Below are 25,827 nucleotides of genomic sequence, written 5' to 3'. Positions count from 1 at the left end.
AGATGCCTCTCATCTGTGGGGCAGCTGCGGCCATCAGCAACCCGGGCTGACACGCAGAGTTTGTAATGACAGCCACACGTTCCCCTTTAAAGAGCCACAGTGCCGAGCCACAGTGCCCCATGATTGACTACACAGGGAAAGATGTAACTTTGCATTGGAGAAACCTGGCAGGGAGGTAAACATCACCACTGATTGAGGTCAGCATCACTGATATATAAGACCTGTCCGTGTGAGCCCTGTGGTGTCATGCATATAGCTTTTGTGGTGCTCTTGTCAAAAATGCATAACCTCACCCCAATTGTGAGAAAACATCAAACAGATCCAAACTGAGGGCCATTTGACAACAAAACTGACCAGTACTCTTCAAAAATGTCAAGGTCATGAAATACAAGGGAAAACTGAGGGGCTGGACAGATCGCAGGAGACTAAGAGAAAACTGAATGCAGTGTGGGATCCTGGATACATCAGGATCCAAGGACATTAATGGGTAAACTGGTGAAGCTCAAATGGAGCCCTTCCTTGGTTTGGTTAATGGAAAGGTCCCAATGTTAATTTCCTGGCATGACCATTGTACTAATGGTTATGTAAGACGTTAACACTGAGGGAGCCTTGGGGAGGGATATGTGGAAATTTTCTGTACTATTTTTTGCAACTTTTCTCTAAGTCTAAAATTAGTTCAAAGCAGTTTAATTAAAAAAAAACAAAACACAAACAACAGTCAACACTTAAGCTTTATCAGAAGCCTTGATCTCCCGCCTAGGGTGTCTCAGTTCAGGTGTTTGTGGTGGGGAGGGCAGGTGTTTCTGTCTCAAGGTAGGAGGTAACAACCTGAGCTACTTAGCACCCAGCCTGGAGTGGGCCCTTAGTGACGTGTGTGGAGCTGAACTGAGCAGGAGCCGGCCCTACAGGAAACAGGTCGTGTTCAAAGGGAGTTCTTACAAAGGTATTGGTCAGCAGCATGGGGACCGCAGGGCGGCGTTGTCTGCTTGTGGACGTTGTCATTTCTCAAAATGCTCCGGAGGTGCACCTTCTCCAGGAACTCTGGGCGGACTGGCAGCAGATGCTCTGCAGCATCGCCTCCTCCTGAGGCTTCCCTGGGCTGTGTGGAGGACCCCGCCACTCTGCCCTGCCCTGTTCCTTCTCATCCGTGTCCCTGAGCCCTGGGCTCTGCCTTGCTACCTGTCAGCGTGTTTCTGGCTGTACCAGGTGTGATGACCTGGAGGGCTTCCACCCCTAAAGCCTGGGTTGGTTTTCCTCCACGCTCAGAAGCAGGAGAGCCAGGACCTCCCCTGGGCACAGGAAAGTTCTCGCTGCATGATGGTCTGCTTGCTTTCTCATGGCTGCCACCAGTTTGCAACTGCTTAGCCTTCCTCTCCCCGTTTCGTCCTCCCCCGCTTCTCCCCACAGCTTCCCTCGCGTGTCGTTTCAGTAGGACAGTCCTCCCCTGCCCTACTTTTTTCTCCTGGGGGCATATCTGGACATTGGAATGACTTCCTGTTTCCTGCTTCTTACCAAGGCCGTCCTTTCACGCCTTTGAAACACAGTTAGCTGTATAAGTCAGCCCTCTTGTGTGGGGAGAAATACTTGGAAACCAAGTATTGGAGAGCACGTCTGGGGAGTCAGCAGGAGATGGCTGGGGTTGAGCCCAGGAGTGGCTGACATAGCCCTGGGGGTGGGAGCCTTGGTCTTGCTTTGGGCCTGAGTGAGGAGACGGGGGTTCCGTGGTTTGTGCATTTAACATCTCCCACATGCCAGGGAGGCCTGTGACCCACACAGGTGTAATAGGATGACAGAGGCAGTTGTGGCCCCTGCCTCAGAGGGACCCTCAGGAGAGGACTGTGAGGTGAGAAAGTGGGCCAAGCTGCCTGTGGTCTCAGTGCCTGGACGGCACTGGTTCTGTGTGAGGAGACCTGGGTCAGGCACGTGGATCCCTCATCCTCCAGGTTAGACCCATCCTTTGACCGCTTCACAGTTCTTAGTTCAGAGGACACCCTGTCTGCTTCCCGTTGGTGGGAGCCTGGGGTCACAGGGTGGCTCTTATGCTGAATTGGGATCTGTCATCTTGGAGAGTCTGATTGAGTTCAAAGGAAGCTGTCCAGCCCCATCCCCCTGAGCCTCTTGGCTCACTGTCCTTGGGAGCCTGGTGTGGGGAACACATGGAGGCACCCTGCACATTCATACTCTAGACAAAAGCCAGCAGCGGTAACCAAGCCCCGCACACATACTTGGGCTGGCTTGGAAGAACATTGGCAAGATTGCCAAACAATTAGATGATTTTAAGAAACTAGAATTCCTCTTGGGTTCAAGGCTATGTTTAGAACCAGAAGTTTCCTCTCTTGTTGGACTCCAGGCCGGAACCCTAAATTATAGGACAGACAAGGCTGTAGTAGATCTAGTCCACAAATATGTGCGGGGAATACAGTACCAGGTTTCTTTTGAGCTTTGATTTGAGAAAACAGCTGTGTCTATTTCCACTTGAGAAGCTGGCGCTGAGCAGAGCCCAAGTGAGCTCCGCTCTGTCCCCTGCTCTCCTCGCCAGGGCCAGGTTTAGCAGACAGGGAGGCAGGCGAACTGGATGCCTGTTAACTTTCCATGAGGCAAATTGTCAAAGCCAAAGGCCTGAGGTGAAAACCAAGGAACGTCTGTGTCTGTGAATCTGCACCCTTGCTTAGCAGACTATGTGATGAGCAGTTCGATGAAAGATTAAGTTGAAAAGATTCAACCATGGTGTGTGTGTCTGTCCATTTCTTCGTTTTGTACTCAGGGTCTATACTAGGAGGGTAACTGGTGAGACAGTCCAGATCTTGGGCCTGGGTCACCTCTGGCTCCCCTCTGGCCAGACCCAAGCCTTGGACCAGTTAGTTCCTAGATACTTTTGTCTGTTACAGAGTTTTAGTTTCTGGAGCAGGCTGGGCAGGGGGCAAGGTCCAGTGTTAGAGACTAAAAGAGAAGGAGAAATTTCCATCTTAAGCAGGTGTTAATAATTGACCACCCCGCCCAACTAGAGGGGGGCATTCTGTCAAGTCAGCTCATGACATCTTTATGGTAGAACTGCAGCCATTCCTGGCTTCTGGCCAGGTGTATGTAGACCTCACTTGCTCATGACTGTCAAACTGTGTATGGACCCCTAAGCCGCTGAGACCTGAAGTTCCATAGACTGGGCAGCTGCTGCTTGGAAAACCTTGCTTGAGACATCTGCTAACAACTGGGGAGTCACTGAAATGTGACTCTGACCTTCTGCATTTGGGAACCATCATCCCCAGACCAATGGTGGACCTCACGGGCCTGACCCGCGGTCTTTAGCCTTGGGTTTTGCCCACTGGTAATGTCCTGCGGCGAGGCAGTGATTTTCACCTTGAGTGCAGAGTGGCAATGATGGGTAGTGTCAAGTGCAGTGTCATGTGATGGGCCTGTTGGGCCAGTGTCAAAATCCTAGGGGCATTTTGGTTGTAACTGCATCTTTTTCTTTTTTAAGTCAGATTTATTAGTACACAAATAGTAACATTCACCATTTTAAAAAGTTTTGACAATCGTGTAATCACCACCATGATCATGTTATAGAATATTTCCATCGTCCCTCCAAATTTCCTTGTGCTTCTTTGTAGTCAATCCAGTCCCTCCACCTCCAGCTCCAGGCAACTACGAGTCTTTTTTCTGCATTTTTCAGAGTTTGATATAATTGAAATCGTATAGTTATATGTTCTTTTCAGTCTGGTTTCTTTCAGCTTAATTATTTTGAGATTCACCCATGTTGTTACATTTATCAATAGTTCATTTCTTTTTATTGCTGAGTACTACTCCATCAAATGGATATACAATTTGTTTGTGAACACTTGGGTTATTTTCAATTTTGGGGCTATTACAAATAAAGCTGCTGTTAACTTTTACATACATATCTTTCTATGGACATATGCTTCCATTCTTTTTGGGTAAATAGGAGTGGAATGGCTGAGACGTGTAATGGGTATGTGCTTAACCTTTTATGTTACTGTCAAACTGTCTTCCAAAGTGGTTGTTCCATCTTGCATTCTCACCAGCAGTGTATGAGAGTTCAAGTTTCTCCACCTCCTCCCCAGCACTTGGGATGGTCAGTCTTTTTAACTCTAAAGCATTGTAATAGGTGTATAAGTGATATCTCGTGGTGATTTTAACTTGCATTTTCCTGATGACTGAGGATGTAGAACATTTTTTTACGTTTGTTTGTCATCTTTATATGTTCTTTGGTGAAGTGTCTTCAAATCTTTTGCCTGTTCTTTAAATTAGTTGTCTTATTGAATTATGAAAGTTCTTAGGTGTTCTGGATACAAGTTCTTTACCAGATATGTGACTTGCAAATATTTTCTCCCAGTCTGTGGTTTGTGTTTTCATTTTCTTAACAGTGTCTTTCAAAGAGCAGAAGTTTTGAATTTTGATGAAGTTCATTGTATTGGCTTTTTCTTTTACGGATCATACTTTGGCTGTCATATCTAAGAAATCTACCTATCCCAAGGTCACAAAGATGTTCTCCTATGTTTTAGAAGAAAAATTCATACCAGTATTATAGTTTTAGGTTTTACATTTAGGTCTAGGAATCATTTTTGAGTTACTTTTTGTATACAGTATGAGACATGTACTGAAACTCATTTTTTCGCATAAGGATTCCAACTTTTCCAGCAATTGTTGAAAATACTATGTTATTTTCTCTCTGGTAAGTGGTGTACCATTTAAAAAAATTAATTGGCCATATACCTGTGTGTATATTTCTGGACTCTATTTGTTCACTGATCTATGTGTCTGTCCTTTCACCAATGCCACACTGTCTTGATTGCTTTAGCTTTAGACTAAGTCATAAAATCAGGTAATGTGAGTCCTCTAGTTTTGTTCTTTTTTTCAAAAATGTTTTGGCTTTTCTAGTTCCTTTGCCTTTCCATATAAATTTTGGAATAAGCTTTTTGATTGCTATAGATGATTTTGGGGAGAACTGGCATCTTAACAACTTTGAGCCTTCAGTACATGAGCATGGTGTATCTCTTCATTGATATTAGTCTTTTCTCATCAGCGTATTTTAGTTTACAGCATACGGATTTTGTACATATGTTGTTTGATTTATATCTAAGCATTTTGTAGTGGGTTGAATAGTGTCGCCCCTGCCAAGAAATATGTCTACATCCTAACCCCCAGAACCTGTGAATGTGACCTTACTTGGTGAAAGCGTCTTTGCCGATGTGCTTAAGTTAAGGATCTTGAGATTAGATCATCTTGTACTATTAGGTTGGCCCTAAATCCAGTGATAGGCGTCCTTATAAGAGACACACTGGGAAGAGAAGGCCATGTGAAGATGGAAGCAGAGGGTGGAGTTACGCAGCCATAAGCCAAGGAATTCTGGAGCCACCAGAAGCTGGAAGAGGCAAGAAAGGAATTCTTAGTGCCTCCAGAGGGAGTGAGGCCCTTTTGATATCTTAATTTCAGACTTCCAGCCTCCAGAACTCTGAGAGAATAAATTTCTGTTATTTTAAGCCACCAAATGTGACAGTTTTTTTTTAGAACAGCCATAGGAAACTGATAACACATTTCATGTTTTTTGGTGCTATTGAAAAGATAATGGCCAAAAATTTTTGGAAAATGATGAAAGGCATCAAACCACAGATCCAAGAAGCTCAGAGAAATGACAAGCAGGCTGAAGAACAAAAACAAAACAGAACCCTACACAAATTATATTCAAGCTTCTGAAACCAAAGATTAAGAGAAATTCTTAAAGGTAGATAAAGAAAGGAGACATTATATACAAAGGATCAAAGGTAAGAATTACAGAACTATTCTCATAAAACTGCACAGGCTGGAAGACATGGAAGTAACATTTTTAAAGTATCCAAAGAAAAAACTGTCAACCCAGAATTCTATATGCAGAAAAAAAATCTTTTAAAAATGGAGAGATAAAGACCCCCCCCCCCTTTTTTGTTTCCAGACAAACCAAAGCTGAGAGAATTCATTACCAGTAAAGTTGTACTATAAGAAATGTCTCTTTTCTCTTTCTTCTCCTTCTGGGATTTCAGTCACACATGTATTAGATAATTTGATATTGTCCCACAGTTTACAGGTAGTCTGTTCTGTTTTGTTTTTCCCCTATTATGTTTCAGTTTAAGGAATTGGTCTGTCTTCAAGGTCATTGGTTTCTTTTCCTCAGTTGAGCTGAGCCTACTGTTGGACTGGCCAAGAAGATCGTTCAGGTTTTTCCAAAACCTCTTCCCAAACAAACATTTTGGCCAACCCAGTAGTAGCCCAACAAAGTCATTCTTCATATCTGGTATTGGGTTTCTTATTTCTAGCATTTCCACTGACTCTCTTTCTTATAATTTCTACCTCTCTGCTGAAATTCTCCAGCTGTTCATGCATGTTGTCCACATTTTCCAGTAAAATCTTTAACATATTAATCATAATTATTTTTTCTCCATCTGATAGTGCCCACATCTAGGTCATCTGAATCTAATTCTGCTGATTGCTTTGTCTCTTGACAGTGGGGTTTTTTTTTCCTTGCCTTTTTGAGTGTCTCATAAGTTTTTATTGAATGCCAGACATCATGTTCAGAATAGCAGAGACTGGGGTAAATAGTCAGTCTTATCAGGAGTTGATACCTTGTACTTAGGGTGAGGTCTGGGTGTTGGAGGATTTTTCTCAGTGTTCCTGCTCCACCCCCAGCTTTCAGCCTACCCTGGGGTCCTGCCCCTCAGAGAATGTCTGTGTCCATGGTCTTGTCCCTCCCCCAGCAGTAGACTGCCGTTGCTTGTTACCTGGTGCTTGCTAGCTTTGTTGGAGGAATTCTCTGCTGTCCTGGGCCAGTTTCAGTCTTAGGCCCTGTGTCCCTGGGTCTCAGAAGTAGGGCATTCTCACCTAGAAACAAATGACAGATGGAGTGTGTCCATCATCGGATGAATGGCTAAAGAAGATGTGGCACATATATATAATGGAATATTACTCAGCCATAAAAAGAAACAAAATTGAGCTATTTGTAATGAGGTGGATAGACCTAGAGTCTGTCATACAGAGTGAAGTAAGTCAGAAAGAGAAAGACAAATACCATATGCTAACACATATATATGGAATTTAAGGGAAAAAAATGTCATGAAGAACCTAGGGGTAAGACAGGAATAAAGACACAGAACTACTAGAGAATGGACTTGAGGATATGGGGAGTGGGATAAGTTGTGACAAAGCGAGAGAGTGGTATGGACATATATACACTACCAAACGTAAGGTAGGTAACTAGTGGGAAGCAGCTGCATAGCACAGGGAGATCAGCTCGGTGCTTTGTGACCGCCTGGAGGGTTGGGATAGGGAGGGTGGGAGGGAGGGAGACGCAAGAGGGAAGAGATATGGGAACATATGTATATATATAACTGATTCACTTTGTTATGAAGCAGAAACTAACATACCATTGTAAAGCAATTATACTCCAATAAAGATGTTAAAAAAAAAAAAAAAGAAGTAGGGCATTCTCAGTAGTCCTGCCCCCCCTCAGCCTTTGAACACCTCGATGATCTCCACTCAGGATGGTTTCCTGCCTCTCCCACAAGGGAAGAGGGGCTTTCATCTCTTTTTGCTCTTCCCCCAGTAGCTTAAGGATTTTGTTCTGTAGGCAAGAAGGGTCTTGGCAGGGCTTCGTGCCTTTTCTGTGTCTACTCCCCTCCTCCAGGCCTGCACCCTCAAGGATGTTTTTCTTCCCCCACCCGGTCTTTCTCATGAATGCCCAGCGGAGGTCTGTGGAGAAGACCCTGTGAGCAGGTACAAACTCCCCTTGTATCTGTGGCTCCCAGGCGTTCTTCATTCTCACCCTGGCCACTCTCAGCCTCTGCAACTTGTTAACATGCATAACTCAGTTCTTCTCACCCACGTATGTGGCGGTCAGTGTCCCTTCTTCCCAGGCTTTGCCAGAGGTGAGCCGATGCTCACTTTCTGTTTTCCTTGGAAGAGTCTGCCTTTCCTTAGATTTCAGGCTCTGTGATCTCAGCTCTCTGATTTAAGAAAAGTTAAGATCCCTTTAGATTGTTGCTCTTTTTCTTGTTAGGATAGGATTAATACTTCCCCCAACTTTCTCTACCTTAGGCAGAAGCTTCTTATCCACACCTACATCTTGATGATGAAAAGGTGAGACCATAGGCAATCCAGAGACCAGTCAAGAAGTTATCCCAGATGGATTGATTTCTTGTCACAAGGAAGACCTGCAAGCTCTGCTCTTTTGTTTTTTTTGTTGTTGTTTTTTTAATTTTTTAGAAAGATTTATTTATTCATTTTATATTTTATTATTGCTGCATTGGGTCTTTGTTGCTGCACACGGGCTTTCTCTAGTTGCAGCTAGCAGGGGCTACTCTTCGTTGCAGTGTGTGGGCTTCACATCGCGGTGGCTTCTCTTGTTGCAGAGCACGGGCTCTAGGCGTGTGGGCTTCAGTAGTTGTGGCACGCGGGCTTCAGTAGTTGTGGCTCGCGGGCTTAGTTGCCCCGTGGCATGTGGGATCTTCCCGGACCAGGGCTTGAACCCGTGTCCCCTGCATTGGCAGGCGGATTCTTAACCACTGCGCCACCAGGGAAGTCCTGCTGTTTTGTTTTTTAATGAAAATGTATGGGTTGGTTACCCATGTGTTTGAGTGGCTGAAAGCAAGCACAGATATTTACGCAATTCCTACTGTGCGCAGTGCTGAGCTCATGGTGGCGTATGACAGGCTGGCAGAAACTGAGGCAAGTAGATTAAACTACTGTGAGAGCCCGGGATCCCACACCAGGGTGGGGACACCTACAGACCCCAAATGAGATTGCCACGAAGTTAAATAGATTCATCTATTCTGAGTTTGATCATTTTTTTTTCTTTTGATGTTAAGATGTTTATATTTGGTACAAGTGAAAGTTGTCCACTTGGTGTGACTTTCTAGGTATGTGTGTTTGGGTTAATGTTGTAATCTTACTTGTGAGAGAACTAACGAGGACCACCAGGCAGGGCCCCTAGTACTCTTGGATGTGGAACAGACAAAGCACTGATAGGATTTCTCCCCTTAAACACTGCTCCTGTTATCCCGTCACAGCCCTCGCAGTGCGTCTCTTCCTGCTCTTGCCCATCATCTTCTTATCTCTTGCTTTATCGCTTATCTGCTGAGCTCTCGGGGAAATGCCACATCTGCAGAGTGCTGGAGTGCAGGTGAGTGCCTGCGATGGTGTGCGGGGCAGGACTGCTGGCCCCTTGCCTTGGGGAGGTGTCATTTCACAGGAGTGTCACCATGATGGGCTTGGCTCTTTGAGGCATCAAGTGTGTGTGGAGGGCCTGCTCTGTGTTCAGCTCTGTGCCAGGCAGGCATTCCAGGGCAGGTGGGGTGGGGGAATGACACAAAAAGTGTTAGAGCCAGGAGCCAGGAGCCTCCACAAGGATGGAAGAGAGGAGCTGGGGGTGTGGAAGCAAATCCGCAGGCCATGTCACCTGTCAGAGGCTGCTTCTTGTCAGGAAATGCCTGTACTTTGGGTTCAGATCCCAGCCATCATTTCTTGTATTAGACCAAGTGATTTAACCTCCCTGAGCCTGCTTCCCCATCTGAAAATTAAGGTTAGTAATGCCTGCTGTGAGGGGTCATTGTAGGGAGTAAATGAAGTGACGTATAAAATGCTGACACATGGGTGGCAAGTAAATCACAGCGATAGCCATCTTTACGTGCGGTGTGTCAAGTGCTGTAATGTCTTCTGGTAAGAGCGGACAAGGTTGCAGAGAAGGGCTGTGTCCTGGTGAAGGTAAGAGCAGGAGCGAATGCTGTGGCTGGAGGAATAGCCCAGGGCAGGCAGAACCCTGGACTTGTGAGCAAGGCTGGAGGCTGGGTACCTTCTGACAGTCACTTGCTGTCTGAGCCTCAGGTTCCTGCAGCCCTCTCTTCCAGAGGCCACCTCCCTGGCTTGGGCTTGTGGCTGCGGTCCTCAGTACTCTTGCAGCTGGCTGGGCTTGGGCTCAGAAGGAGGGTTCCTGTTGGTAAAATCAGCGGCGCTCACCCCCCCACCCCTGCTTCCAGAGACTCGACTCGGCACTGTCCATTTCTGGGCCGCTCTGCAGAAACACTCAGAATTTCCATCCCCTCCTTCCCAGGCAGCAGGCAGCGCCCGTCTGGCTGTCAGGACAGATGGCTGCCAGGTTCCCACCCTCCCTCTGGTGCCCTTTCCTGAGGGAGCCAGGGGGACTCAGTGTCCAGAGGAAGAGCGTGCATGTCTGGAAGGGGGTCCTTTGGAAGCAGTAGGCACTGGCTTCTCAAGAAAGGCCCGTGGGTGATTTGCAGATAAGTGCCTCTCACAGCCCAGCCCTTGGAAGGGCAGGCCCAGTCATCACCCCCATTTTATAGAAGATGAGGAAGTGGAGGCCCAGAGGGATGAAACCTCTTGCCTAGGGCCGCCTAGCTGGTCAGTGGTAGAGCTCAGATATCGACCATGGCCTGTCTGAGTCACTGCTCTTCCCTGCTGCACTCTGCTTTGTCTCCCGACAGCACTGCCTGGGTCTGGGGGCTGCTGCGGTGAGGTGAAGGCCAGTCAGGGCTTCTGGAACATTTCCTTTTGGGATGGGCTTTGAGAGCTGAAGTGTATCGATTCCTGGAGGACTGGAAGAGCCTAGCCCCGGTGGGCCGGGGTCTTACAAAATGGCCACAGTGCCGCAAGCAGACAGGCCGACGGTGGGCATGTGGACATGGCCCTGCTCCTGCTTTCAAGAATCCTCCTCAGGCTTGTGTCTCACATTCAATTTCTCTTTAACCACCAGGGCCTGCATTTTTCCAAGTTCAAATCGACATGCACTTGAGAGTTTGTTATCTATGAGATTAGAACACTTTCCTAATAAAGGAAAATGTGCAGGTAGGGTCCACGTGCTAAACTGCCCTTCTATGATGGTTGGGAATCCTCTTCCGGGCTGATTCTTCTCAAGGACTCTGAGACCTGCCCAGGTGAACATGTCCAGGGCAGAGCATCTTCCTGGGGCTAGGCCACTGGATTTATCCAAAAGGTGGGCCAACTCAGAGGAGATGCAAGCCGGCTGCCAGTGGCAGGTGTGAGGCATCCTAGGTGAGCCCCAGTCATAGCCAGTATTCTCCAGTGACTGTGGCATTGAGGGGTGGAGGAGTGCTGGGTGGAGTACCCTGGCTCTGTGGTGTATGGGGAGTTGACAAGCTTTGAGCCTAGTGATGCCCTGGGTTTAGAGGGGAGAGGAGCGATGAGTGCAGGCAGAAGACAGGAATAGGGGACACAGGCACATGGGCAGGTGGCAGGCCCTGTGGGTGGTGTGGCATTGATTCATCCCACTCATGTGTCCTGGCCCTGGAGACGCAGTGGCTGGAGGAACAGGGCAGGGATGGGGCAGGCCCAGGTGCGGAGCACAGAGGAGCTTCTGATTGGGCATGGGGGGTTGCAAGGTGAGTGGAGGACAGGATGCTCGGAGCAGGGGGAAGAAAGGGTAGATGAAGGGCCCTGGGAGCTGGGCACGGGAGCACTGAGGTGGGAGCGGAGCTGCGGAAGGAGGCAGGCAGGAGCAGGGTGCCCCGTCCATGGGGTTGAATTTTCTCCCAGTGCCGATAGAGAGCCCTGGATGACTGGCAAAGCCAGGGAATGATGTGGTAACATTTGGAATGTCCATCAGTGAGGCTGTGGTTGAAAACACTGAGCCCCAAGTGTGGCTGCATTTATGGGTTACTGGGGTTTGGGGGCTGGCCGAGAGTGTCGGCCTCACTGAGCGTGTCATTCCCACAGGGGGCGAGTCCACAGAGGAACTGTAGGTTCCTGAGCATCTGCCCACCGTGTCCTTGGGAGGCTCCCGGCACTCTGCCCTGCTGAACACGTGCACGATGCTTCTGGGGTCAGGAGAAGCCTTTGTCTGTGTGCAGAGCAGTGCCTGACTTTTGGGGGACACGCATTGGACTGGAATGAGCCCCCTTAGGAAATCACTTGCCCTCAGTGGTGATGGAGGAGGAGGAGGATGGCTTCTGCATTTGGGAACTGAGGATCTTAGGCAGAAATACCAAGTCCCTCATGTTCCTGGAGTCTTGTCTGAAGCAGCCTGGGGCGCCTGTCCTGTGGAGTCTGACTCCCGCCAGCCATCAGGCCAGGACGTTCACGTAGAATCTGTTTTCCCAGGGGATCTGGCCAGGGCAGGGTTGGAACCTCCCGCTGGTTCTGGGCCATCCCCATTCCCGGGGTGGGGAATTGACCTTGAGCTAACCAGGAGGAAGGGTGACTTCAGAGCCAGGCTGGGCTTCAGGGGTCCCGCACTCTGACAGGCCTAGTGGAGGGCATGCCGTGTGAAGAGCTGGCAGCCCCCGGTCTCTCTGAGGGCCTCCAAGAGCCCAACTGCACATCTCTCCCAGGCCCCTGCAGCCCGGACTGCCAGGTGCTTTGATTCCACTCCTCACTCATGGCCTCTGCTCAGAAAGGGGGGTTGGAAGGGAGCGCGCAAGCCCGGATATGGGAGTCCCGCCACACCGCCATTGCTCACCAACATTTGGAACTCATCTTCTCGAGTTTGCTGGTGGTTTTCCACTTGATCCTTCAAGGAGCTCTTCCTCTCGGTGTTTCCTCAAGCACTGACTCAAGACTAAGGGGTTCTCTTTCCTTTCATTGTCTTTAGCCAGAAGTGGATTCCCCTGTCCCACCAGGCAGGGGCAGGAGTCAGGAGTCGATGCAGAGCCAGCCCCAAGAGCCCGTCAGCATTCCCCAGACACTGACCAGCACGCTGGAGCACATTGTAGGCCAGCTGGACGTCCTCACCCAGGTAGGCCGTGACGTGAATTCACCCCATCGTCTGCACTTGGCCTGGCATTTGGACCATTTGAAGTTGGCCAGCGAGTGCTGGTTTGTTTGTTTTAATCTGTCAAAACTTTTAGTATTTCGTCTTTTTTTTTTTTTTCTCTCCTTAACCACATCACCGTCATCACACCCAGCAAGGTTAACGATAATTCCTCAATACCATCCAGTATACTCAGGGGTCACTTTTAACGGGTTCAGGACGCACAGAGGGAGAAAGAACTAGGTAAGGACCGAGGGGATGCGGGCGGCACATTAAAGAGCCAAGGCGACATCGCTCACGGCTGTGGCCGTGGATCGGGTGCCCAGCTCCCTGGGCCTCCCCATTCCTGCTGTCATTAACTGCGCCAGGCCGGGTCGAGGCCCGCTCGGAGCCGCGAGCTCCTTGCCTCCTGGCTCCCAGGCGGCGACCCCAGCAGGCCCAGTGCAGCTGAACAACCCACCGTCCCTAGACACCGGCGAGTTCCTGGAGGGGAAACGATTGACACAGCTGCCTGCACTGCACCCCCAGCCCTCCCCCGCGGTACCTGCGTCTCCCGGCAGGGCTGGGAGCTGCAACTGGCTCCCGAGCCTGGCCCTCCCGGGTCCCCCACAACCTGCTCTTCCTGATGCCTGTTCCCGCACCGAGCTCTCAGCACCACAACCTCCGGTTGCTGGGTTTTTAAAAAATAATAATGTACCTATTTTCCAGCCCAAATTAATGAAATAGCAGTGCCTGCCCTGGGCTCCTGGCTTTCAGAGCCATCCGATCCCTGGCCAAGCCACTGGACCCCAAAATCACCAACACTGAATCCTGCCAGGGAGTGCCCACCCAGTGCTGGCCTGGGCCACAACAGAGCTTTGAAAGAAACGCTATCCGTTCATTTGACTCTTCGCTGGGTGGGCACTCCAGGGACGTGCCAGGGAACTGCGTGCAGTGAGTCAAGGCATCCGAGAGCCTAGGCTCTGGGTTCGAGCTTGTACTGCTTCTTATCCTCTGAGCGACCTTGGAGACATCCCTTCGGCTCTCCAAGCCCTGGTGTGTTTATCTGTGATGAGCCTGCCATGTTTGTGGTCAGCATTGAAGGAGATGAATCTGCAGGAAGTGTTTGACCTGTGCCTGGCCCTAGATAGCTGCTCAGTAGGTGTTAGCTGTGGCACTGACCACCCTCATCAGGGAGATCAATGTGGCCCCATCACTACCAGGAGCGTAAGTGCATCTGGCAGCTCATAACACAGACTTGCATTGCAGCAATTCCAGTGAGAGCAAAGCGCCCTGACGAGAGGTGGCAGCCAGCACTGCGGGCATGCCCAATGGGGCGTCTTCTGCTGGGGTGGAAGAGCGGTCCTGCAGAGGGAACAGCCTGCCTGCAGGTCTGGAGGGGCCATGGGCACATCCAGGCAACAAGCAGAGCCCAGCACAGCTGACATGGGGCATGTAGGTGGTGGTGGCAGCTGGGCCGAGGCAGGACTTAAAGGTCCTCAGGCCCCTTCCCTCCTGGGCTCTGGGTGCAGACCCCCCCGTCTGTGCTGGCTCACGGCTAGAGGGGGAATGCAAGAGGGAGGCCGAGGACCCTTGGGTCTCTGACGGAGATGGAGCTGAAGTGACGTGGCGTCCCTTCCCTACCTCTGGATCTGAGGCTAAGTACGAAAACCTCCTCAACTTTGTGTCCCATGGTCCACAGCGTGTCACAGCATCCCAGCTGGTACTGCACACCCTGGACCCACTGAAGGAAGGACATTTGAGGGGAAAGGTCAGGCATTGGTGACTAGGGGATGGTGGGACTATGCGCACATCATACAGACATTGCCGAGAGCCTCTAAGCCCTGGAGGAGGAGGCGTGTGCTGAGAGAGGGAGATGAGCAAAGACCTAGAAAACTTCTCCCACCTCAGAGCCGTCAGAAACTGCCAAGCCTGCCTCATGTTCTTCACAGCCTCATCAAGTGAGAGTTCAGGGGAGGTGGAATGAATTAGAACTTTATAGGATAAAATTGGAAATTAAGTCTGAGAAGGTAGTTAAAAATAGCCTCATTGGATCCAGAGGAGTATAACACTAGAAACATTTCCCGTCACTGTGTGTTAAGGGCATACATGGAAGGTTTTTGTTATGTGTTAGCAGTCAGGAGTCTGGTAGTAACTTTGTAAGAAACTGGCATCACAGGGAATAAGTGAAACCTTGGCCTGTGGCCGGGGTCACACCGCTCAGCCCCCTTTGCAAATCCAGACAGCACTGCCCCCCCACCAGCGGCCAAGCCCATCAACCAGTCGCCCGCTTTGCATTCCTGAAGGCCACAAAGTGTGGCGTGTTCCTGATGGAGTCAACATATTTTGAGGCAACTTGGGTTCCACAGATGAAGCCCCCAGTTGGGACCTTAGAGTGCAACCTGTTTTCAAAATGGTGTGGGGAGGCGTCTGCACGAATTTGCGTACTACCTCGGGCTTGGTCGCCAGTTGTTTTCCAGGCCCACGTCCCCTCCTGGAGTTGGGGCCCTAGCTGAGGTGTTTAGCTCCAGCCAAAGCCTCCCCTCCCGTTGGGACCAGCCTGGCTGCGGGCAGCCCCCTCTCTGGAGGCTCCCCTGAGGCCTAGAGCCGGGTGACCACCGCTGTCCTCCCCATGCGGGTAGCTCAGCTGGGGCTCTGCGCCTACTTGGCCTGTGGGTGTTGGCCTCAGATGCTTTCCCCTCAGTGGCGCTCCTCACCCTCCTGGCGTGCGCCTGTGCTCTGGAGGAGCAGAGGTGTCGTGGCCACCCCGACACTGACACCTACTTCAGAGTTCTCTGTCTGAATCATGCTGTTCTCCTCTGTCCCGCCCCATCACTGCCCCTTCCCTCCCCCACAAGGAAGTCTATTTCTAAGCGGCCTCCGAGAGGGACACTGCCTTCTAGGTCCTGTGGGCCTCCGTCCTGAAGAACATCCTTCAGGGAAGAAGCCCAGGGCTGCAGTGGGCAGTGGCCAGGATGTTTACTGAGCGAGTCACAGAGTCTCCAGTCCCAAGTGACAGAAGGCGCTCCGCTCTGGAGGTTCACTGTCCTCAGAGCCTGCCTTCCCACTCAGCAGGCTGGATGCGGCCCAATGATCGAACCCTCTCTGAAGGTGTGTGGCCCGTTTGGCACCCGTCTGAAGGCTAAGGACCCGGCCTCAGTCCTCATCCATAGCCGCTCTGTGCAAACCAGAGGCCCAGAGGTCAGGCGGCTGAGCAGGCCTGGGGGAAAATGTGGCTCAGAGCTTGTTTGGGTGCAAATCCTGGCTTTCCACTTCTAGCTCAGTGACCTTGGGCAAGTCACTTAACCTCTTCGTGCCTCAGTTTCCAGATCCGGGACACAGAGCTGATAATTGCGTCCACTTTACGGGCCTCTTGTGCGGATGGGATGTTTCAGCCTGTGTGAAGCTCTTTGAACGGTGCCCAGCAATGCCATGTTCTGCTGACGTGTTCAGTGCTGCTCCTGCTGCTGACCTTGTCACTCTTCAGGGCCTGGCTGGCATGGGTGCAGGGGGATCCTCACGACGGCACCAGAAACAGCTCCCCGGTTCCCCCTGCCTCCCTGCCCAGGAGAGCCATTCCCCCGCCCTCACAGCAGGTGTGGAGGGTTCCCTCCGTGCACACACGTTCACTGAGCCTTTTCTGTGTGTGGGGCCCTGAGCGAGACCCAATCCCAACCTTAGGAGGGCCCAGGACTGAATCTGCTGATGTCAGAGCCAGGCCTCCTAGGAGGAGCAGGCAACCAGGACCGTGGGAGACAGCTGGGCAGAGTGCGCCAGACGGGCGTCCCGTGGGCCAGGTGGAGAGGGCCACAAGTCCTTTGGCCTGGGCTAACAGAAGAAGCAGCGTAGGCATTTGCGCTCCTGGTGTGGCCACTGAGCAGGGCAGAGTCGGGCCAGACCCACGCTGAGGGTCTGTCATGGAGTAGGGACAGGGACACAGAGAGGTTGGGACCTGGGCCGGGGGTGGAACTGTCAGGGCCCTTCCCCCAGGAGGTGAGTTCTGCAGCCGCCCTGGCTCAGGTTCACGGCAGGAGGGAGGAAGCAGGTGAGGAAACGGGCAGGACAGCACAGCAGTCAGCCCCTGTGATGCCGCTGGGCTCCCGAGGGAGTGAGGCGCTTCCTTTAGCCCCCATGGAAAGCAGACTGCCCCAGGGACATGTGCGGCATCTGAATCCAGCCCTTTAACTCCCGAATTGGGGTTGTGTGGTTTTATTTTTTTAGGAATACCTTTTTAGTAGAGTGCATACATTGTTTTTCAAAAGTGTATTTATTCAGGGAGATAGGATGGGAGTACAAGGTACTCCCGCGACACCTCTGCTCCTCCAGAGCACAGTGCAAGGTACACAGCCCTTCGTGCATCTCATGCCCGGACAGGTTCACTCTTCGGGCTGCCCCGGGCTGTCGGGTCTCCCCACAGTGTTGTTTTAGATGGGAAGTCCTCAGAGTGTGGGGATCACATCCTCATCATAATTTTCCTCCTGATGTTTATCTGAGGCCTGCAACTTTCCAAGGGCTTTCCTCTGCAGCCCTGTGTTATCCTCCTGCCTGGTGCTCACAGGTCACCTCATGCCCGGTGCTGATAGGGTGTTGTGCCTAGATACGGCTTGTGCCTGGACCAGCTCTGGGGTTCACTCAGCCTGGGGCTTCTCCAGGATGCCAGGTGATCCTGAGCTCGACCTGCTGTAGGTCAGAGCTTCCCCAGCTTCCCTTGCTAACCATTGTGTAACCATTCCCTTGCTAACTGTGTAGTTAGGTATGGCTTCATTGAGAAGTTTATCTGCAAACCAAACTTGACCTTTCTGAAAGTTAAGGCCAGAAGCTCTTGCTCAGCCCTCTGTGATCACAGAGCTCAGCAGGCCCGGCCCCTGAGGTCACCAGCCAGAGAGCACACCCCCTTGCCCTGGCCCTTCTTTGTGTGAGGGAAACCCCCCCCTTGCCCCTGTGAGGTTGCTGTTTGGGGCCTCACTGAGCTCCTCAGTACGCTGATCCCAGCTGGACCCTGTGTCCTGAGCAGCCAGGGTGTGTTTGGCCTTACACGTCCCTATCAGCTGTAGGGAACAGAGGTACCTCCCTTGGGTGTCAGGGCTGCTCTGCTCAGCCCAGTGAGCCACTGCCCATTAACCTGGGCGTACTTGCCCTCCTGGTATTGAGGGCCAACTCCACTGCTCATCACTTGGGTGACCTTGGGCGGGTGATGTTGCTCCCCAGAGCCTCAGCTTCCTCGCATGTAAAGTGGGGACAGCCAAGCCTGCTCGTGTCCTCTGAGCACTATGGTGAAGCTCTGGATTACCTGGGTGTGCTAGGTCGATGTTCTCCAAGGGTCAGTGTGGGAAAACACCAGTGTGGTCAGGTGACACAGGAGTGGACATTCCACGCATGTCTGTAACTGCTGGAGTCCCATGAATGCTTTTGAGCTGCCAGTGAGATCTAGTGGTCTGACTAGGCATTAGGATGAGAGGGAGACAAAGAGGAGGTCTTTCTCAACGTCCAGGAAGGCCCAGGAGGAGGGCCCAGGAGGTGACGAGAGGGACTGGGTGCCTGGGGACTGTTGAAAATCAGGGGTGGGTCGTGGGGCCCATTAGATGCGGTCCTTGAACCCAGACCCAGGCATTGGGGCCAGGATTGAAGCTCTTCAAAGATGTATATATATATCTTGTGACAGCCATCCTCTGAATTGAGTTACCATAATGGTTGTGGGGGAAATAGATTTCCTAACGATAGGATTTAGGTTTTTCTTTGGGTGACTTTTTGGTTTTCAAAACCCCTCATGGGAATTCTCAAAAGCAACTAGGGCTGAGGTCACAAGTATGGGTGCTGGGAGCCGTGTGTGTGCCCCCCCTCTTCCTCTCGGGAGCCTGTCCTGGGCCCCACCTTCTCCCCTCCCCATCTGGGGAGAACACACACCTGTCCTGCCGCCACCCTGGTCACTGTCCTGCTGGGCCTGCCCCAGTCTTCTCTTCCTGAGATAGATGGCTCAATCCCAGAGGCCTGCAGGAGTCAGAGCAAAGCTCAGACCAGGAGTTAGAAGCCGCAGATGCTCTGGCACAGCCTTGCCTCTTCCTGAGAAAGCCATGGTTTCCTCCTCCACTGAGGGGAAACTTGAGGCCCTGCCCATCTGTCTGCCCTCTGGGGTGGGCAGCAGAGGTCGGCGTCTCAGGTGGGGCCGGGACTGCTCTTAGGGCCTTCTTTCCATAAGTCGCCCCTCCCCTCCACCCCTAGCCGGGCCCCTCCCCTTGTGGCCACTCCAAGAGGAGGGGCTCCACAGTGGACCCCTGCCAGGCCTGCCTGCTTGGTGATGGGCATTCAGAGGCCCTGACCTTTCCCCTGGTGTTCTTCTGGGGGTTCTGCCAAGTGATTTAGGGTCCCTCTCGCAGGTGCTGGGATGGTCACCAGTGAGCAGGGAGAGGCTGTTTTCACAGCCAGAGTCCCCTGGGAGCTCACCTCCCACCTTGGCTCCCTTCACTTCCTTCACCAGCTCCTGAGTGACAGAGGTTGGGTGGTGTCTGGAAGTTGCAGGGGCCCTGGGTCTTCCTCGAGGGCGAGGGTGTGGGCGTGGGGCGTGGCATGGCAATGTGGGCGGTACCCGGGAGCTAGGGAGGCTGCAGTGCGGGGCCTGGGCCCGGCAGGCGGCCGGTGGTTTCGCCTCAGAAGCCCACAGCAGTTATTTTTGACTCCGATTTCACGTCTTGCTGCTTTTTAAAAATACCAAGCCATGAAATTCCTGCTCCAACTGTGTTTTCTCATGGCAGCTGTGCTTGAGGCTGGCCACAGCAAGGCTGTGATGTCACACATTCAGGTTCCTGTGACTCACTGGGGGCCGATGGGCTCGGGGACCGGAACATGTGCGCCGTGGGAAGCAGCCGTGGGCAGGCCACCCAGCCCTGTGGTTTAAAGGTCCAGGTTGTTGCAGCGCTGCTGACCAGACTCAACAAGGATAAGGATTTTGGCCTGTTTGCTTTGGGGAGTTGGATAGAGTGACCCATTGCTTCAAGACACCCTGCCCCAGCCCCCCAAGTTCCTGGCAGTTTCCTATCTGATGGGCTGCTCGGGTGAGGCATCCCACACAGGGAAGGTGGGAACACTGGGCAGGCCCGGTGTGGGCTCTCGGGGTGCCTCTTTCCCGGACGGACCAGCTGTTGTTTGTGGAAAGAGACTCCAGACTTTAGAGCCGTTCTGCCATTTTCCCTGGGGGCGGGTACTCCCAGGTGTGCCCAGATGGAACTTGTCGGGATGATGTGCAGTGAAAGCACCTCCCTGCCCCCCGCAAGTAATCCCCTTTTGTGAGGTGTGTGCAGCCCTCCCGACGGCGCTCGCACACCCAGGCAGGACCGCAGGGGTGATTGTTGGCTGGTTTCCGCAAGAGCGGGCCCTCCCTCCACAGCAGCCTATCTCGCCACTTAGCCTTGACTGTGTATAATGTATAATCCCAAGTGGGTTTAGCCAGCCTCCTCTTTCTGGATATTTAAGGGCTGCCCTTGGGCCAGAGTCGACTTCAGGACAGCCGGACCTCCTACCACTTGGGGTTTGGAGACTTGTTTTTCCTCTGTTAAGAGCCTGCTTCCTGGGGACAAGGGACTGAAGACACTCTGTTAGACACTTGGGGTCTGACTCTAGCCAGTTGCAGAGGGGCTGGGCCCTGGCCCTTCCCCAGCCCTGTTGCTCATTTTGACAGTTCATCCAGAGGCTTCTCTGGCTTTGCAAATGCAGAGACATGGGGAGTACCAAGTCAGGGCCAGTGTGCAGGCAGCAGTCAAAGACGGGGCGAGCTTGTGTTTATTATTGCGTGAGGGGCTGGATGGCAGCTCCGTACTCTATCCTGTCTGTGGTCGTGGCAGAAAGCACCCCCTCCCCAAAGAAGCTGCAGATGGAAGGCCCCTGCCCACCAGATGGGCTCGGGATGGCTGCGGTTACCTCTGGGGCCTGGGAACATTCACGGTCTTATGAGATTTCCCCTGTGAGGCCCAGAGCAGGCCTGGAGCTGGGGGCTGGGGAGCAGAAGCTGGAGCGGGAGATCTAGGAGAGCTAGACCCATGCAGGGACATCTCATTCAGACTGACTCTGGATGATTCTGAGAGGAGGGAGGAAGGGGACCCAGGCGATTTGCTCTCACTGCTCTGGGGACCCAAGGGCCCTCCAAAGAAGGGTCAAGCACAGGCCACAAGAAGGGGCCTACGAGTCTTCTGGTTGTGACAGGCAGCCTCAAACGGGCCTACATGGCTCTGAGATTAACCAAGCCCTAGCTGCCTCATGGCCACTTGGCGCCCTCCTGCATGAAGCGCCGTGAGAGCTGGGTCGGGAAAGACTGCAGTCGGGCCTGCCATTTCCCTCCACCTGCTCTGCAGAGGACCCTTTCTGGGCCTGGACTGTTGGTACAGACCCTCACTGTACCCACGGTAGCCTCGGCTCTGTGGGAGGAGAAAAAACGGAAAGGAGCTTTGAACTCAGCAGAGCGTGGCATTTGGGGGAGCGATTCTGTTCCCCCCATTCTGATCTGGGCCTAGGTGGTAGCTCCAGAAAACCAGCCAAGATGAGAGGCTGGGTCTCCCACTGTGGCTCAGCAGGCACTCCACAGGGCAGGGGGAGCCTGTGAGCCTTCGTCCCTGAGGTGGGACTGTTGGACAGGGGCCACAGTCTGACTTGCCAGGCTGCACTGAGTTTTTCCAGGCCTCCAACAAGCTACCAAGCAGTCTCTGACTTGTGATGGTTGTGTTTTATCGAGTGCTGGCAAATTAACTATTTTATATGGATTGCTGAAAAAGTGAGCATCTGAAGAAAGGAGATACTGAAGGTGGTCAAGGCCAAGGTTCATGCCCCGCTGTCAGCCCTGTTTGGACTTACCCTGGAGCCAGAGTACAGCTGAGCAGTGACTGGCATCCTGCACCTTGGGGCCTGTCCCTGTCAGACACTTGCCTTCCCTGGTGGCGTGCCCATGGCTGGCAGAGAGATGAGCTTGAACCCAGGCCAGGGTCGGCATGGCGGGGACTGTGGCTCAGGTCTTCCTCCTGGTGTGGGTAGCACCCCACGGGGCCCTGCAGCATCCGGTTTTAATGGATGTTGGTGAGTGGCCCCACTTTTAATAGCTTCTCCTTTGGGGGTAAGCAGTAATATGGAAAAGCCTGCATTTATTTAAAAGGAGTTGCTATAAAGCCATAAGGAAAGTAAATTAGCCAAGATTCCTTAATGTCATAGCTAATCCACCAATAGAAAATAGTGTCCCATGCACTTCCCGAAGAGAGCTAATCCTCGTTAGAGGTGGGGGCTGGGGGATGCAGAAACGCCCAAGAAATCCTATATCCCTGAGACAATGTGAAGCAGAAACATGGACCTCTGGGCTCAAGGGACAAAAGCTCATTTGTGTTGTTGGCAGCAGACTAGGGGGTGACGAGAGGTGGTTAAAAAGACAGTTACTGAGCCCAGAGAGGTTGCGAGGAATTTCTGTAGAAACTTGTTTTTCTGTGCATCAGCTGTGTGTGATGCTGGACAAGTTAACATGCCAGACGTCAGCATGAGCGGGAATCTCCACTCCTCCCCCTCTAAAGTTTAGGCCCCGAAACTTTTAGTCCTCATCAAATCAGCATGAGGTGGGGAGGGGAGGAACTGGGCTGCTTCCTGGATTCCTACCCCACTTTGCGCACCCCTACTTCCTGCTGAGGCCAGGAGGCTTCCTCCCTCCCAAGGCCATCTGGCGGTGGCCCTTCGGGCTGCAGCCTGCCCACCCTCCACTCCCTCCTCTGCCAGCCCCTCAAGCCCACCAGGCCCAAGGCCCAAGCTGGGGGAAATGTTCCTCACCAGCCAGCCAGGCTCATCCCCAGAGTAGGGCTGCCCCAGGCCCGGGGGACCTGGACTGGCTGGTGCAGGACCGGCCTCCTCTGCGTTGTGTTCCCATGGCACTCAGGGTCTGGCTTGTGTCCATCCAGCACTCATTGTGCACATGTGATGTGCCAGCAGCTGGGCCTGGGAGCAGGAAGACAGTGGTGAGCGAGAATAGACAGAAACCCCTGTCCTCGTGGGGCTGGCACCCTGATGGCTGTCAGCAGGCCGCTCGAGGGCCAGCGTTCACAACTCTGACTCGAAGGCCCCTGTACCACAGACCTTCAGGCGCTGGGCCGAGGCTGGGGCTGAGAGGCAGAGCCTTTGGTGGTAGGAAGAGCTGGGCCCAGACCAGCAACCCCAGGGAGATGGGCTGGCCCCTCCGGCCCCCACTCACCCCTGACATGTGGCAACGGGCTGGCCAGGGCACCATCAGCAAGCCAGGGCCCTGCGTGTGTGTACACACACGTGCACGAACACCGAGAGCCAGAGCCAGAGCTGCCAGGAGACAAGGCAGAGCCAGGCAGGCGCTGAGCCCAGCAGCCCCACTTTGTTTTGATAGCTCACAAGACCCCACAGCAAAGAGATTCCCCTTTTGTTGCATCTGTTTTAGATCTTTAGAATCTGAGTGAAGTCAAAACCCTTCTACAAGGGAGATTAATTCCACACTGTTCCATCTTTGCAGTGAAACCATAGGAAAGTTAGACATTCTGTGTGGCACTGTCGAGACAGGGGCGTTGAGCCAATGGCCAGCCCCTGGATGTTTCCCACAGCCTGGCACAAGTGCCCCCAGCGGCATGGCTGGGTGACTGTGCCCTCGCCCTGAGGCCCAGGGCACCTGGGACCCCCTACCCCGCAGGAATCTGACTCCTGTGTTGGGGGAAGGGGGCTGGGGTGCCCCAGCCCCTCTGGGGAGACCGCCTGGAGGAGCCAGAATCAACCATAAGCCTGGAAATGATTAAAAGGAACTTTCCGTCACAGGAGAACTTTAAGAAGCAGCCAGACCACCACGTGCCCTGATGGCTCAGGCCCTACGAGGCCTGACCACAGGCCACCTTCTTTGGAGCCTCATCAAGCCCCACCTGTGCCTAGGGCCGCCCCCTCAAACAGCCCAGAGCTTAGCCATGGCCCCTGTGAGCTGGGGGAGCCATGTTGCCCACGGTGCATCCCTGCCCAGAGCATGTGCCATGTAAATAGTAGCTATTAATAAAGTGTTGGGTTGGCCAAACAGTTCGTTTGGGTTTTTCCATAAGATGTTATGGAAAAACCCGAACGAACTTTTTTTTCGCCAACCCTATTACGATGGCTCTACAAGAGGTGCGTTGCACAGATGAGGAATCTGAAACCCTGGTCAGGTAACTTGCCCAAGACCACTCAGCAAGTTAGTGATCAAGTTCAGATTTGAGCCCAGGCAGTACAGCTCCAGAGCCTGTGCTCTTACCACCTGGGACAAAGGTGGGGACCAGGAGTCACTCTGACAGCATTTTCTAAGGCCCACACCTGTGTTACAGCCATGACGTGGTGAGAGAGGAGGAGGGCAGGGACCCGAGCACGGGGGGGTGGGGAGGGGGGGGATGAGGGGGACTTCTTGGGGGAGCAGGGCCAGAGTGGGGCTTCGAGTAGGTGGGCTTTGGGCAGGGAGAGCAGTAGTGACGGGCAACGCAGGCCTTGAGTGCCATGTGAATGCCACATCCAGGAGTCTGGCCTTTCTTCCTGAGCTCTTGAACAGAAAAGGAATATAGCAGAAGCAGCATGGAGGGCAAGGAGGTGAGGAGTCACCAGGAAGCTGAGGCAAAAGGATGGGGACTGAGAAGAGGCAGTCACCAAGTGGGACATGCCTGGGGTCCTCAGCACTCACTGTATATTGGGGGCCCTGGGGTCCCGGGTCAGGCGAGGAGACTCCTTGGGCAGAGCCCTGATGCGACTACCATGCCCAGCCCAACACAGCAGCCAGAGGGGGCTTGGACATTCCCTGCACCCTCGTCAGCCCTTCCTGCGGCCTCCCCGACCCGCTCCAGTGCCCTTCCATGCTCACCATTCCCACTGCCCTCCCCCGGCCTTCTCCCAGGTGCTGCCTCTGCCCTACATGCGTCCCTTCTTTCAGCCTGACCTTCTCCCCACGCTGTAGTAGGTGTGTGCTTGTGTGGCACTCCTACCCCCAACCATTTCAGCCCTCTTGCCCCACTGCCCCCTTTGCCCCATTCGGACACTGAGGTCCCAGTCTCCTGGCTTCCTGAGACTGCCATCCCAGAGCAGTTTTAGTTCCCCCTTGCCACAAGGCAGAGTGCTAGAGGGGGCACGTGGCTGGATGTCAGCTCTCTGCTTCCATCGTCAGTTTGTTTCTGGCCCAGCCACCCTGTTCACCTCTGTGCAACCTGTCTTCCATGTTCCAGGGAGGCCCAGGAGGGCCTTTCAACCATAGAAACCAATACCACTCACCTAAGAGGGGCCCCATGCACCCTGTGGGGCTCTGCTTAGAGCAGAAAGTGGCCATGGAAGTGCCCTGGCTGGGGGAGTGGGGTCTGCTGGGAAGAAGGGTTGCCTGCAGAGCTGGACAGCGTTGGGGAGTGTGGTGGGAGGGCCTGGAGTGAGTGAGGCCTGCACACGTGGCAGCATTTCATAAGGAACTAGCCCAAGAGCTGAGAAATGTGGAGAGAACGGCTGGCTGGTCACCCTCATTCTTTTCCCTTCCTCCAAAATGTTTTTCACTATCAATCGTGGCAGCTTTGCCAAAAGCCCTCCCAGATAGGACTGGTACTGCATCCCATCAGTGCCTGGAAGCCCCTCAGAGCCAGAGTCTCTCGTTGCTGCATGTGATGGGCACCTGACAAGTGTGAGAGTGGATGATGATGTCAGGAGGGCTCGTGAGGGTTCTGTGGCCCCTCAGAGCTTTGTAGAAGTTATGGCTCCAGTTTTCCTGCTACATTTGCACACCAGTATGTGCAAGAGACCTTCAATAAAGGTGGCAGCAGTGGCTCTGGAAGGAGGAGCAGCTGCTGGAAGGGGCGTGGCTCCGGGGGTGCGCTTTGGTCCGTTTCTGAAGTGCCAGTTCACTCCCTCTGGATTCACCACCTGTTGTGAAACTAGGTAGCCATGATCCGTTCCCAGACTGAGCCCCTTCTCCCAGAGTCCACTCTGGATCCAGTGCTTGGAAAAGTGGCCACGGGCATGCAGGAGCACCATCCTCCCTGGCTGTCCCTGCTCAGATTTGTGAATCTGGTGAGGCAGTGCTAGGGAGTGGAGGCGTCCCATTCCTGTCCCTTTTTGGGTAAGGG

At 52.9% G+C, this 25,827-nt stretch overlaps 1 protein-coding gene across 1 annotated transcript in view; it reads left to right on the top strand.

Annotated features, from left to right (window-relative positions):
- POC1A (POC1 centriolar protein A) overlaps positions 1-25,827 on the top strand; it is a 73,120-nt gene that overhangs the window by 39,801 nt on the left and 7,492 nt on the right. Inside the window, exon 10 of the mRNA XM_024746405.1 lies at positions 12,605-12,748. Coding sequence (XP_024602173.1) covers positions 12,605-12,748 — 144 coding nt within the window. The remainder of the gene's footprint in view (positions 1-12,604; positions 12,749-25,827) is intronic.

Source organism: Neophocaena asiaeorientalis, unplaced genomic scaffold (genome assembly GCF_003031525.2).
Source record: "Neophocaena asiaeorientalis asiaeorientalis breed wild unplaced genomic scaffold, Neophocaena_asiaeorientalis_V1.1 scaffold251, whole genome shotgun sequence".
NCBI classification, from domain to species: domain Eukaryota; kingdom Metazoa; phylum Chordata; class Mammalia; order Artiodactyla; family Phocoenidae; genus Neophocaena; species Neophocaena asiaeorientalis.
This window is presented reverse-complemented; position numbering and strand designations above follow the sequence as displayed.